The 15,139-nt window shown below is 50.6% G+C and overlaps 1 protein-coding gene and 1 pseudogene across 1 annotated transcript; one reads left to right on the forward strand and one right to left on the reverse strand.

The window, feature by feature from the left end:
* Positions 1 to 2,963: 2,963 nt before the first annotated feature.
* Positions 2,964 to 5,267, reverse strand: LOC149340045 (uncharacterized; annotated as a pseudogene).
* Positions 5,268 to 7,284: 2,017 nt separating this feature from the next.
* On the forward strand, positions 7,285 to 8,744 carry LOC149340046 (uncharacterized). Its single transcript, XM_089550632.1, has 2 exons — positions 7,285 to 8,212; positions 8,271 to 8,744. Exons 1-2 carry the CDS (start codon positions 7,307 to 7,309, stop codon positions 8,310 to 8,312), a joined length of 948 nt encoding a protein of 315 aa, XP_089406758.1. The 5' UTR covers positions 7,285 to 7,306; the 3' UTR covers positions 8,313 to 8,744.
* Positions 8,745 to 15,139: the final 6,395 nt, after the last annotated feature.

Raw genomic sequence — 15,139 nt, forward strand, 5'->3', positions numbered from 1 at the left:
GGACGTAGGATGCCGAGCCGAGGGAAAATAATTTCCTCGTTAGTCTTTCCAAAGCAGCAGTGGTAAGGCGCGCCAGAGGTCATCCACGCGTCCGCTTCCCGACTCGCGCTCCCGGTCGCAGCGATAGCTCGTGAGCGGACGGATGCTACCGCAGGTGAGCATTTCTTGCGCTCAGCTTGGACGCCTCCTCCGACAAAACGTGTGCTCAGTGGCGCTCTGCGCTTTGTACTCCATGCGAGGAGACAGCTTTCAGTTTGCTCTCTCGGAAGAGACCGGCACCGCCGATGGCTATCGAGTGCCGGCGAGAGCGTTACACGGACACGAGCAAGCCGAGTTGGTCACCGCTTAGTCTCGACGCCCAAAATAACTTTCCATCGAGATGCAAATTGCTACGCTTTCACGGTCTGGCCTCTGTAGCAGATGCGTGCGAGAAGGAGCGGAGTGCGTGTGGCTTCAGTGGACGCGCGGCCAGCCGGTGCTTCTGAGGTGCTACCGGTGGCTGCGGCGCATGAAGGCTGCCCGGGGGGAAGTATAGAGGATGTAAACAACATGCGGAAATCAGTAAGCAGAGCCAGGGTAACAGATTGCTGCATACGATCGCGCTCGCTTGGCGTCGATCGTCAAGCGCGGGTGCGAACACTGAAAACTCCGAGAGTTAATTGCTTCCAAGGCGAGTGGCTTCCTTTTCTTGGGTTAAACTTTTGTGTCTGTCGCACACAGATACCTCGGACGACCTCTAAGAATAGGCGCTCCTCTTCTGAACGCGGCTCGCGGGCACCTGAGCATCCTTACCATACAAGAAAGGGACAGAAAAGGCCGGTAAAGTGCTGTATAAGCAGAGTTCCTTTTCCTGGCGTTCATTTTTAAAAGAATAATCAGTGACGCCGGCACAGGTGACCTTTTTAACAAAGCTGTAACACAAAGCCATAGGCGATGCTTTGAGCGAAACCATCGACGATGCGAGAAACTTCGCCCAGAATAGTGCCCGAGGTAGTCCATCGTTAGTGGGGGTCGAAAATGGCCCTCCGGACACTATTTTTTTGTGCCAACTGCCGCGGCGATACAACTGCCGCGGCTGAATTTCGATGGAGGCGAAATTCTATAGGCCCGTGGGCTGTGCGATGTCAGTGCACGTTAAAGAACCCCAGGTGGTCAAAACTTCCGGAGCCCTTCACTACGGCGTCCCTCATAGCCCAACGGACCGGCCACGGCCAAGGTAGCTAGCTGGTACGGATGCTTCTCTCTTACTCTTGCGATCATCATCATCATCAGCCTGACTACGCCCACAGCAGGGCGAAGGTCTCTCCAATTAACCCTGTTCTTTGCAAGCTGCGGCCACTGTGTCCCCGCAAACTACTTCATCTCATCCGCCCACCTAACTCTGCCGCCCCCTGCTACGCTTGCCTTCCATTGGAATCAACTCCGTTGCCCTTAAAGGGCAACTGCACCACTTTGAGAATTTCGCAATGTTCAAGAATTCAAATCTGTATGGGCTGTAGGCAAATCATACCAAGTTTTGTTGCACTAGTATTTCAAAACGATGACGCAATCAATTTTGCGCTTCTCCAGAAAGCACTACAGGAATGCGGGGAAATTCAGTGGGGTGTCACGGAAGGTATGATTTCAAATTACTGCTGCCGTCAGCCAAACCCTGCCGTGCCTCGTTGGATGCTGCCAAACAACGTTCGGCGGACTGTGCCTTCGATTGCGTCGGTTTTTGCTTCAAAGCAGGCGTTTGTGCGTTGTAAATGTAGTGATACCTTCGATGACGTCATCATGCCCCCCCCCCTTTCCCCTCCCCCATTTGGCGTTGTGCGCTGCGGAGAAGCTTTAAGGCTGTCGCTGTTTGAATCGTCGATGACGAAACCACTTCAAATGCTACCCCCAAAAGGACTTCGCATGCTTTACCTGCAAGTTTCGCACATTCGACCCTCTTAATCTCGTCGATTTCTAAAACTTCTGTAGTTGCCCTTTAAGGACCAGCGGTTATCTCGCCTACGTGGACGACGCCCACGAGCACACCGAATCTCGGCTCCTTACTGCTGCTGAGACAATTTGTCTCGCATCTGCCATGGCGAAGGAGCTTCACGCCACCCACCGCGCAACCTCTGCTCTGAACCGCAAAGACGAAGCAGCCACGTACTCGTGAGGAGTGTATCGTCCTTGAGTGGGACAAGAATGAACAGCCAGGTTGCCAAAAAACAGTGAACCCCCTCATTTATTGTTCGGTGTTATTTATACCCGAAGGTGGAAGGCGGTTAGTGCACGCAGAGGGCGAGGAAAACACGTGGCACTGCACAGTACTGTAATGATCGGAGGCCCAGCCAGCGGAGAATGGCGAGCCAGTCAGGCGCCGTCAGGTAAACGGCCGAAAGCGCTGCTGTTCGGAGGAGACGAAAGAGACACTGCCTGGGGGCGGCTTCTGGCGACGGTGTTGGCGTGGACAAAGGCTCTAATCCCCTTCGCCGGCGATGCTGAATGCGGCTCTGGTGCCGGACTGCGCTCCTGGGGACTGGCAGCGGAAACAGGCGAGCCAATCGGGCGCCATCAGGCCACTTTGGCCGAAGCGCTGCTGCTCGGGGAAGACAAAAGAGACACTGCGTGGGGCAGCTACTGGCAACGGCGTCGGCGTACACAAAGGCGTCTAATCCCCTTCGCCGGGGAGGCTGAGTGCGGCGCTTCTCCCGGACTGCCGTGGACCGACGGACGAGACCCAGTGGAGACGATGGCGGGGCGACGGCGCCGCCAACTCAGTGCCCGCGTGCGCCCTGAGGAGCCGACAAAGCGGAGAGGCGACACGGCTGATTTGTCCCTCCCACCGAACTGAAGAGGTCACCGGTGAGCGGTCAGCGCTCGCGTCCCCATCAATCAAGGTCATCACACAGCAGCAACGACCTTTGGGCCTGGTCGTCCCGCGGAAAACCAACAGTTCGCGACTGAGAGACGCCAAGTTCCTCCTTGCCTGTGTGTGTGTGTGTCTGTGCGGTGTGCGCGGCCACGTGAGGAGGGCGGAGCCTAGGAAGACGCTGGCGGCCCATTGGACGCTCAACCAGACATCAGATTCCCTAGCCGGGTGCCTGGGGAATGTGAACTGCATTTAAGTAGCAATCTGTGGGGTGCCAGGGATCCTCCCCCATTTTCTGACTTTGGTCTCCTTGCTACTGTACATGATGTAAAATAAACCTTCAAGCTTGCTATTCCTCCCGAAGGCTTCTCTCCGTAGTCTGCTTGCTTCGCCCTAATGCGGTGAAGACCCTGGTCCCGATCCCCGAGCACATCAGTACCCAGATAACTTGCAGACCACGATCTGGTATGATACATCCTCCGGCTCAACTGTTCAGCACCAAACTCGACATCGTTGGCTTGTCTGCCGGAATCGCTGGTAGTAACGCAGACGCTCCGGTGGCCGCATTTGTTGTGTCGTCCTTCGCGGTGGTTGGACCGATGGCCGCTGAGTTATTTAAGCCGGATTGCCCGTTGCCAATGCCTCTTTATGCTGCGACGAGAGCGTCGGTGTTGTCGGTGTAGGCGCAGTGACTGTTGTCTCCAGCCCTTGTGACGAACTGATATTACACCGTTCCCTCGTTGTCAAAAGGTGCCGCTGGTTGCGCCGAAGAGCAGCACCGTTTTCTGTGCGCACATAAAAGGCTCGTGGCCGGACCGGTCCAATCACGTTTTTTTTCCGTGCCCAGGACATTCCATTCAAACGCACCAAGTCGTTGCTGAGGCGAGATACAGCGCACTCCTTGCGACTTATCCGGCTGCGTGCCTTCACCTGTATCACCGGCATGGGATTGAAGTCCGGCACTGGTGTGCGTAGCCGCCTCCCTTGCAGCAGCTCGCCTGGAGACCGACCATCTTCGGTGGGACTGGCCCTGTAATTCAACATGTCCATCCAGAAACACCCATTTGCCGCTTTCGATTTCATCAGAATCCGCTTCACGATTTGCACACCCTTTTCTGCAAGCCCGTTAGGTTGGGAATATTCCTGGCTAAATTTAACATGCTTGCAATCATAAAGCCGTGCAAAAAGAAAAAACTCGTCAATGCTGAACTGTGGGAAAAATTAACATGCAGAAAACGAAAGTAATGTTCAACAGTCTAGCAAGAGAGCAGCAGTTCGCAATGGGTGGCGTGGTGCTAGAAGTAGTAAGGGATGATGCCTATGTAGGGCAGGTAGTGACAGCTGCTCTGGATCATGAGAGGGAAATAATTAGAAAAATAAGAATGGGGCGGAGAGCATATGGCAGGTTCTCTCAGATCATGGATGGCAGTTTATCCATATCCCCCAAGAGAAAAGTTTACAACCGCTGTATCTTACCGGTATTCACCTATGGGGCAGAAACGGGGACGCTAACAAAGAGGGTTCAGCTTAAGCTAAGGACAACGCAGCGAGCTAATAAAGGAAAATGATTGGTGTAACGTTAAGAGATCGGAAGCGGGCGGAGTGGATGAGGGAACAAAGGCGGGTTAATGACACCCTATATGAAATCAAGAGGAAGAAGTGGGCTTGGGCAAGGCATGTAATGCGAAGGGAAGATAACCGCTGGTAGCTAATATATCTGTGGCATTCGGTTTGCAGCCTGCGGGCTGCGGCCGTGTATCTGTATTTTTCAGCCAGCGTCCGTTCCGGCGGACGCGGTTGTTGCGACGCGCGTCTTTGCTCTGTCCTCTTATCTTTCAACTCTCTTCTATCTGCACGTGGCAGCGGTGGTGGCTCGGCTTGAGCCAGTTGGCAGGCCCGTGCACTTTCCTTTTCATCCTTCTCTCAGTCGCAACCAACTAACCAACCCTAAGGGTAACTGAGTGGATACCAAGAGAAGGCAAGCATAGCAGGGGGCGGCAGAAAGTTAGATGGGCGGATAAGATCAAGAAGGTGCCGGGGATACGGTGGCCGCAACTGGCGAAGGGCAGGGTTAATTGGAGAGGCCTTTGCCCTGCAGTGGGCGTAGTCAGGCTGATAATGAATCTCTCGATCACCGAACTGGCTGTCATGTCGGGCAGCAACTTAACACTTCTAACTTTGAAATCACGGTAGCGCAGTCTTCCTCGCTTTCTTCTCGTGTGAACACGAAGTTGTTGAAAACGTCCAAGCCTTCCTCACCCGCAACGCTGAGCAGCAGGACCGTCTTTGACGCCTCTGATCTTGGTTTGTCATCGCATGCCATGGCTCGAAGAAAAAATTCGTACTTCCGACGAAATAGCTTCCAATTCCGTCCTCCGTCCGTTGTCAAACGCAGGGGTTCCGACTGCCTTACTTGCTCCATTGCATCCCACTTCTGGCGCCATGTATCGTCCTTGAGTGGAACGACAAAAGTGAACAGCCAGGTTGTCAAGAAATAGTGAACGCCCTGATCTATTGATCGGAGTTATTTATACCCGAAGGTGGAAAGGGGTCAGTGCACGCAGATGACATGGGAAAAGCACGTGGCAATGCATAGCACCCAGATGATTTGCAGGCCACGATTTACGATCTGATATGATACAAGGAGTGCTCCAGCTGGTGCTGTGACGGTAAGCTAAATTAAGTCCATAGCGGGTAATCTCAATGTAACGGCTTTTCGTGTAATGTGATCTTTCTGACGGATATAGTCGGACTGACGGTGTCAGTCCGACTATATCAAGTCGACGAGGGCTGCGTCACCACCGGAAGCGGTCTTGCTGGAGCCAGGGTGACAAAAAAAAATGCCCGTGGACCTATTTACCTATTACATTTACCTATTATTATTAACCAATTTACATGGTTAGCAATGCGATAGCATTAAAAGCTGGTGGCGTGTTTACTGAAAGTGACGTAACTTCTGGCTGGGGACGTCACTTCTGTCCAGTGGAAATGTTCCCGTCTTGTGAAGTCAGTTTCCTCCAGCCAATAGGAATGCTGCTGTAGAAGCAGCACTGGTCTCGCGCAGCACCGGTGGCAGCGGCCGTCCATGAAGACAACACCTAGCAGCATCCTGCCTGGGCTCCCTCCTCGCGCTGGACCCTTTCGTATGTTCCTGCTGGCTCAAGGCAGCGCATTGAACCGCGACACTACTGCCACTAAATCAGTCCATGTTTTCCTCATCACGGCCTCATACTTGTTGACGCGACTCTCCCCTATGGTGACGTCAGTTCCTTCCAGCCAATTGGAATGCTGCCGTCTGGTGAAGTCGGTTCCCTCCAGCCAATGGGAATGCTCCCGTCTGGTGACGCCACTTCCCTCCAGCCAATGGAAACGCTATGGTCTTGTGAAGTCACTTCTCTGCAGCCAGTGAGAATCTTCATCATCATCAACCTTAATACGCCTACTGCAGGGCAAAGGCCTCTCCAATGTCAGTGGAAATGCTCCCGTCTTGTCATGTCGGTTCCCTGTAGCCAATGGAAATGCTCCCTTCTGACGACTTCACTTACCTCCAGCCAATGGGCATGATCCCGTCTTGTGACGTCACCTCATTCCAGCCAATAGCAATGTTCCGGTCAGATGATTTCAGTTCGATCTCAAAATAGGAGAATTTTTTTACCAGCGAAGCATTTTAAAACTCGCGGGCGATCATACGATGTGACGCTGAAAATGGGCGTTCGCAGTATTGTTTGTACATTTCATTTTTACATTGCCGCCTTCACATTGCGTCTTTGAACTTGACTTCGCCTCTGTTTTCGTTCCGCTTCTGCGTGAGCTTCTGGTGGGTGAAGGTTTTTCTGACCGCTCACCCACCGGCGGATGTTGGTGAGCTCCATTTACTTTTATCCCGGCCGCGGCGGCTAGAATTTCTTTGGAGGAGAAATTCTAGAGGCCCGTGTACTGTGCGATGTCAGTGCACGTTAAAGAACCCCAGGTGGTCGAAATTTCCGGAGCCCTTCACTACGGCGTCTCTCATAGCCTTAGTCGCTTTGGGACGTTAAACCCCATAAACCAAACCAAACCAAACCATTTACTTTTAACGCTAACGCTCCTGTTTTGTAGAAAATCCGGCTTCGTCGTTGGTGTCCTCGTCGGCACCACTTTTTCGCCCAGGCCCACGCCGTTGGGTGGGTGGGTGGCGCTTCTGGAAGGTGGCGATTTCTCACCCCGAGGCTTCAGCCCACCACCGTTTCGCAGGGAATGTCGCAAAGCAGTGGCGTCCCTTCCGGCCGAAGAGTTCTTCATAAACGTCTTCATGGACAACATACATACAGTATTTCTCAAAAATATGCAGCCCATCACCGCGAAGCGGCTGCTTGAGCCGATGGTGGCGCCCGTCTCCCACGCGCACTTGGCACCTGGGTATGGAGCGCACCTGGGTATGGCACCTGGGTATGGGGGCACGCCACTGCAACGAACGTGGTCATGAAACCGCCACTCTTTGCGCAGGCCTTCCTGCTTTGGATCTTTGCTGCGCTGAATTCCTGCCTTGGCAGCATCTACCCCGCCACCGCCCGTCACCTCGGTGAGGCTGCTTCGCAGCTTCCCGTGTTCATCGCCAAGACAGCAGAAGACACGTTCCATCCGCCACATCCAGCTACAGTCGAAACGCCTGCCTGGCAACCACACACCACCGTCACCACAGGAGCCACGCCTCGACTACAAATGCAGCTATCGTTCTGGGGCCATTCGGGGCACGCCACTGCAACGAACGTGGTCATGAAACCGCCACTCTTTGCGCAGGCCTTCCTGCTTTGGATCTTTGCTGCGCTGAATTCCTGCCTTGGCAGCATCTACCCCGCCACCGCCCGTCACCTCGGTGAGGCTGCTTCGCAGCTTCCCGTGTTCATCGCCAAGACAGCAGAAGACACGTTCCATCCGCCACATCCAGCTACAGTCGAAACGCCTGCCTGGCAACCACACACCACCGTCACCACAGGAGCCACGCCTCGACTACAAATGCAGCTATCGTTCTGGGGCCATTCGGGGCACGCCACTGCAACGAACGTGGTCATGAAACCGCCACTCTTTGCGCAGGCCTTCCTGCTTTGGATCTTTGCTGCGCTGAATTCCTGCCTTGGCAGCATCTACCCCGCCACCGCCCGTCACCTCGGTGAGGCTGCTTCGCAGCTTCCCGTGTTCATCGCCAAGACAGCAGAAGACACGTTCCATCCGCCACATCCAGCTACAGTCGAAACGCCTGCCTGGCAACCACACACCACCGTCACCACAGGAGCCACGCCTCGACTACAAATGCAGCTATCGTTCTGGGGCCATTCGGGGCACGCCACTGCAACGAACGTGGTCATGAAACCGCCACTCTTTGCGCAGGTTAGTTACCTACCTCATGCCAACTCTGTCCGTACTAGCAACCCCTTCTTGGTCGCAGTGTCGTGCCCCGCTGACCTGCTTGACTTCTACCGTAGAGTAATGTGCCTGTCATGTTACTTTTGTCTCAACGCCCACCTGGTATGCCTCTTGCTTGTCCTCTCGGGTGACGTTGAACTAAATCCTGGTCCTACAGAAGAGGACACACCTGTATCGCTTGAATCAATTTCGCAGACACTGTTTCGCTTAGAACAGTCCCAAGCCATAGTCCTTGCTGAACTCGCAAAAATACGTGCTGCACAAACTGATATTGAAGGTGTGGTCAGCCGCTTGTCTTCTCGCGTTGATGCACTGGAAAAAATTGCCGAGCTGAATCAACAAATCGACCCCAATTCTTCTAGCACTTCACAAACGAATGTAGAAAAATTTTCTGCGGAAATTAAAGTTCTTGCCGACAAATATGATGACGCAGAGAATCGCCTTCGCCGCGGCAATTTGATCTTTTTTGGAATTAAGGATGATCGCGCTGAAACCTGGGCTCAGTCTGAGTCTCTGATTATTTCTTTTTGTTCAGAAAAACTTAGCCTTACCGTCAGCCCTGATGACATTGAACGGGCGCACAGGATAGGGCGTTATCAAGAGGAGAAAAATCGCCCAATAGTTGTCAAACTGGCCCGTTTCAAGGAAAAATCAAGGATTTTAACGGCAGGATCGAAGCTAAAAAATACTTCTTTTGCAATTCGCGAAGATTACTCAAAACGTGTGCGAATGGCCAGAAGTAAGCTTTATTCTTACGCCCAAGGAAGAAGCACCACATTTAAGATCCGTTTCGACAAGCTCCTGATGAATGACCGTCAATTTATTTATAACTCTGAAACAGATTCTGTCCAAGAAGTGAAGTTATAGCGTTTGCCATCCGCTCATCGGCCTCCGCCACACCTACTTCGTCAGTCACCACAAGTGACATACGCAGCCCCGAGTTATCAAACCTTAGCAGTTCTACTTTCCAACGTCCGCAGCTATCTGCCCAAAAAAGATGCCGTTGAAGCCTTCCTAAACGATAGCGATACTGATATAGCTATATTTACTGAATCGTGGCTGACCTCGGACATCTCGAATGAAGAGCTGCTGCACGATACGCGATCTTTCACGGTCCACAGACGCGATAGGGTGATGCGGAGAGGAGGTGGTGTATTGGTTTTTGTAAAATCGAGCACGCCTTCTTTTCCTCTTTTGCCCATCTGCAATCATGAAATCGTTGCGATAAGGTTATTGCTTCCTTCTAGCACAGTCATATTGCTTGCATGCTATCGTCCTCCAGACAGCGACATTTCATTTGTTAATGAACTGTACTCAATACTACTCGACCTTAATACCCGTTATCCCCATGCAACTTACTTACTATGCGGCGATTTCAACTTTCCTGATATTGACTGGTACAACTTATCCGCACATTCTGGCCAATCGAGTGAGTTTCTAAACTTAGTTCTTACCTTTAACCTTGTGCAAACAGTTCACACTCCAACTCGCCTAAACAATACCCTCGACCTTGTTCTTGTTTCCGATCCTGAATGTGTCCAGTCATTATCATCCATTCCGGGCTTCAGCGATCATTGTACCTTGTTGTTTAACTTATCTATACCCATCGCTACTCGTCAACCTTCAGTTAAATTCATTCGTGACTATAATAAGGCCGATGTTCCAAGTATCATTGCTGAGCTAGACAAGTTTTTCCATCACTTTCGTATGTCCTCTTCCACAAGAACCGTCAATGATAACTGGTTGCTCTTCAAACAAAAATTAATATCACTTATTCATCTATATGTACCCCTCGTACGCATTCGAGGTGATGCCAGCAAACCTTGGTTTTCCAATGCCCTCAGAAAACTTTTAATGAAAAAAAAAACGTCTTTTCCGTCTTGCAAAGCATTCTCCCAGTGTCTCAAGGTGGGATAAGTATTTCGCGTGTCTTTGCGAATACACGAGACTTTTACGAAGCTCAAAAAAGAAATTTTACCACCAGGACTTGCTAGAAATCATGCGCTCCAATCCAAAGAAATTCTGGAATCTCCTTACGCCAGGTAATAGGTCTACGCATCACATCTCCTTGGTTAACCCGGATGACTCTGTGGTCGCATCAGGCGAACGCAGTGCTGTAATGAACTCTTATTTCTCCTCGGTTTTCACCAATGAATCTACTTCAGACATTCCTCCTGTATCGAAGTTTTCATTTTCGCAAATGCCGCCTGTTACTATAACAGCTAACGGTATTGGAAGCCTCATCGAAAAACTTAAAGTATCAAGTGCCCCGGGACCAGACAATATACCAGTTAAGATACTGAAATGCACCAAGGAAATCTCCAGTCAAATTTTGCAAATAATCTTTGATCAATCTATTGCTACCAGCTTAATTCCGGACGACTGGAAGCTAAGTCGAGTAGTACCAGTTTTTAAAGCAGGCAACCGTCATGATCCGTCCAACTACCGTCCAATTTCTTTAACCTGCATTGCATGCAAACTATTAGAGCATATTATATATTCACAAACCGCATCTCACCTTGATTCTAACTCTTTCTATTTTTCCAATCAGCACGGCTTCCGTTCCGGTTACTCATGCGAAACCCAACTATTCGAATTCACTACCGACCTTAACCTAAACTTAGATTCTTCATTCCAGACAGACGTCATTTACCTTGATTTTTCAAAAGCATTTGATCGTGTACCCCACCAACGCCTTTTAGCTAAACTTTCATGCTTATGCCTCGATCCCCTGATATTAAAATGGATTCGCTGCTTCCTAACTGATCGCTCTCAATTCACTGCTATCGATAATGACAATTCTCCCACAACAAAAGTTTTCTCTGGTGTGCCTCAGGGCTCGGTGCTCGGCCCACTTTTATTTTTAATCTTCATCAATGATCTTCCTTCCGACATTTCATCGACAATTCGTCTTTTCGCAGATGACTGCGTCCTGTACCGCCGCATAACTACTAACAATGATCAGGAATTGCTCCAAAGTGACCTAAACAGGATTGAAAGCTGGTGTTCCACATGGCTAATGACGCTCAACGTAACGAAATGCAAATACATGCAGGTATCACGCAAGCGCACTAATATCGACTACGCTTATTCACTCAGTTCAACCATCCTTACTAAAGCCGAATCATACCGGTATCTTGGCATCCATATCACGAGCAACCTCACTTGGTCCGAGCACATCACGAAGATTACTGCTGATGCATCTAAAACACTCGGCTTTATCAGACGCAACCTCAGTTTCTCCCCTTCTTCCATTCGCAGCCTAGCCTACAAAACTTTCGTCCGTAGCAAACTTGAATTTGCATCCCCAATATGGAACCCACATCAAGCCTACTTAATAGCCAGCCTAGAAGCCGTCCAAAACCGTGCAGCCCGCTTTATTTCCTCCAACTATGACACCCGCTCTAGCATTACCAAAATAAAATTATCTGCCGACATCGAGCCTCTCGCGCATAGGCGTATAATTGCCCGTTTATCATTATTCCATAAATTGTACTATTGTTTTCCCTCACTTCGACACTCCCTTCTGCTCCCTCCCCTCCGAACATCACGCCGTCTTTTCAACTCCATGAGCATCCTAAGACTTCATGGCTCCTCAAACGCATTTAACAAGTCATTTCTGCCTCTTGCCATTAATGAATGGAATTCACTACCCGAATTAATTGTCACTGAACGCGATGCTCTGAAATTCCGCCAAATGCTGTCATTGCACTTGAAATCCCAATGTGGGTAACTGTTGCCTTTGCGTTTTATTTTTATGTTATGATTGTTTGATATACTACTGCACCTGTCTGCCTGATTTATAAACGTGTTTTTCTTTTTTTTCTCTTCCCCAAGCAACGGTTGTTTCACTGTATACTTTTTCTTCACTGTATACTGTTTTTCAGTTTTTTTTTCACTGTTTTACTGTACTTTTTTTGTATATGTATTTTTTTGACCTAATAATGTCATTACTTGCTTCGATGTTCGCCCCCCCCCCCTTATGTAATACCCCGCCAGGGGTCTTTAAGGGCCATTAAATGATGATGATGATGATGATGAGCGTGAGGGTGAAAGACTTCCGCGCTCTTGGGCGGGCGAGGAAGTCTGAGTCGCGCTGGCTGGACGACAGTAAGTGCGGCGTTCGCGTTATTACTTCGTTCGCAGCGCCTGTGCGGGGGCGCTTGCATTGGTGCACAGTGGAGACTGACCTTCGGGCCGCGCTTCCAAGCGGGCGCGCGCGGTGCGAGTGGCGAATCTGTTCCGGGCGCTCAAAGATAAGCCGTGGCTTCGACCTCGTGCTAGTGCCGACTATGCCTGAAGAAACTACGAAGATCGAGAATATTCCACGCGTGCTTCGCCAGCGAAAAAAACGAACCAGGGTTCAAGCCCACTTAGCAAATGTCAGCCGTCCATGCGCTGCACTCGATTTCTTTCAGGCTCCTTTTCTGTGGTTTGCGTCAGTTGTCGTGAACTTTTCATATCTTAGCTTCCCGCAGTAATCCTTTCCAACTTACTCTGGTGCATGCCCATGTGCACTGCACGCAATACAATCAGTTACTGCCGGCAGCCCGCTGAAACCAATGAGTGCGAAACTCCTTATTTTCACATATCGAATAAACAGTGGCCACACTCCGTTAACGTAGTTGGGAACTCTCGTGCCATTTTTGCCGCGAAGATGAATGAGAACCTTGGAAGGAAAAGCGTGGGCGTAAGGCACAAGCGGAGACTGGTTGCCACGGGAACCGCCTGGAAGGCAGTTACTCCGGAAGAAGGGGGAGAAGGATGGTTACCGTAGAAGGAGAGAGGGTAGTGTGGCGAGAGGGGATGAATGTAGCACGGTCCTGCTGCTAAACCAACACCCTCTTGTCAAAATTCTTCAGAGGGTGTTGGCTAAACGCGCCGCCTGAGGAGAAGGTCACTGGTGACGCCGAGCGCCTATATAGCGGCGGACTGGACAGGACCGCTAGTCGAACAGGGAGTATGCGTAATAAACATAAAAGAGCGCTCTGGAGCAATACAGATATATGAAGTCACTCTCGTATTCTCTACCTCAACATATCGTAAAATATACCATCGTGCGAGTTTTCTTCTCCGTCTCTCTCCTAATGTAGTTTTTGCATTTGGAGGCTGCTTACTTAGAATCTCGGGGCGCGTAATTCACGCTAATGAGATATTTGCGAATACAGGACCTATCTGCCCAACGAACGTTGTGGAAAGCGGGAATGCGCTCAGAGTGCACACGCAGTATTGTCGCCTCTGCATGCAGAACAGCGCCGATAACAAGAGACGATGATTATAAGTTTACAGCTTCGTGACTATTGCGCAGAATACGGTATACAGCCGCGTTTGGGCCGTGCGTGTAAATGCTGTTCCCCCCAAAATGGCACCCGGGCAACTGAAAGAAAGCAGGCATACAGCGCTGACATTGTGTATGATTTTCCTCGTCAAGCACATTCCGCATGGAGCAACAAACAACGCACTCTTCATAATATGATGAAGATGCCATATTTCCTGAGTTCCTTCATCAGCGAGCGGAAAACAGGGCCAGATGAGAGCCTCCTCTCACCTACGGCCGTGGGTCCCACGAGCGAAGCACCGATTCGAACCGTCAGCCAAACCGTGATTATGGTCCAACGACAAATCCCACCACTATACGCATATGCCTTCGCTTTAATTATAAGTGAGAACAACTTGAGGTGACGCGACCTTCGGCAATAAAGGGATCTACCAGTCTGGTAAATTTATTGGAAGCAGTTCTGGCTGGACGTCGCACATAATCCATAATTTCAATGGGCTCTCTCCGTAAAGGGTCCCCCAGACCCACGCTGAATCGTTTTAAAACAAGGGTGGCCGCACAAACAGTATACACATGCATAATCTCGCCTACACTGTAATCGCTAAAAATGAGTAGAAAAATTACGCTTTCTTGCAAGAACAGCACCCCGTCAAAATCCCGAAAAAAAAAAAGTGCGGCCTCCACGCACGTGTCTACACACGCTTTACTCAAGGTTTGGTGCTGCTGGCAGTAATGTTCTTTCTCTTTTTTTGGGGGTGTTAACATATTCAAATGCTCTGCCGCAATTCATTTCCGCAAGAAGAGCGGAAAAATATATGCGCATAGCTGGCCCCTAACCTTCGTTGCACTGTTTAAGGAAAGTGATCTTCACTCTAGAAAAAAGTAGTTCGACCGCTAGAGGTCTGCCAAAGGTCGAAATGGATATTTTTCAACCTTCCTGCCACTGTTCTCGTGATAGTATGGTAACGCTACGGAATCCCCAGTCAAGCGGACTAGCAGTTTCGGCGACAGCCAAGCATGCTCTGTTGCCGTCTTTCCAATCGCGGCGGAAAGGTTACGTGGCACTGGTATGCTCCCGTCTGCTAAAAAGCAAAGCAGTCGAGCGCGACTGAACGTGAGCTTCAAACCGAGATAAAACAGTGCAGTCTGAAAACTAAAAAACACGAAAACAAAACAGTCGCTGCGGCCTCAACTGCAGCACGCGCTATCAACTCTGCTATCAGGCCGCCCGCTTGTTCCCGCCCGGCGGACGAGAATTAGCGAGACTAGGCCTAAGCCTACCTGGCCTAGACAAGGCGGCGGTTCGCCGTTACAGCGGGGTTCGGATGTCATTTCGTTAATTACTTGTGACGTAGTTCGAAACTGGCATTAATTATTGGACTAATGCGCCCTTTATGCATCTCGTCGTAATGTGACCCCAGCCCCTGTTTGTCATTTCTGTCAAGTTATGGCTTGAAAAATTCTGAAGCTCCAGCTACCACCGGCGCCTGACAACGTCGTGTTCGTGTGAGCTGTTCGCCTGACCGTCGCCATTCACGGTGGATATTCTGTTCTGCGGCGGAAGAAAGAACTCTTGCCAACGTGCCAGTGCCGGCTTGTCTTCGAAGTGCGGT

This window comes from Amblyomma mixtum, chromosome 6 (genome assembly GCF_055824585.1).
Source record: "Amblyomma mixtum isolate Tamu chromosome 6, ASM5582458v1, whole genome shotgun sequence".
In the NCBI taxonomy this organism is placed as follows: Eukaryota; Metazoa; Arthropoda; class Arachnida; order Ixodida; family Ixodidae; genus Amblyomma; species Amblyomma mixtum.

Coding starts and splice junctions, on each gene's coding strand:
- LOC149340046 (XM_089550632.1), top strand. CDS start 7,307: ATGAAACCGCCACTCTTTGCGCAGGCCTTCCTGCTTTGGATCTTTGCT. Junction 8,213..8,270: donor AACCGCCACTCTTTGCGCAG/GTTAGTTACCTA, acceptor TCTTGGTCGCAG/TGTCGTGCCCCGCTGACCTG.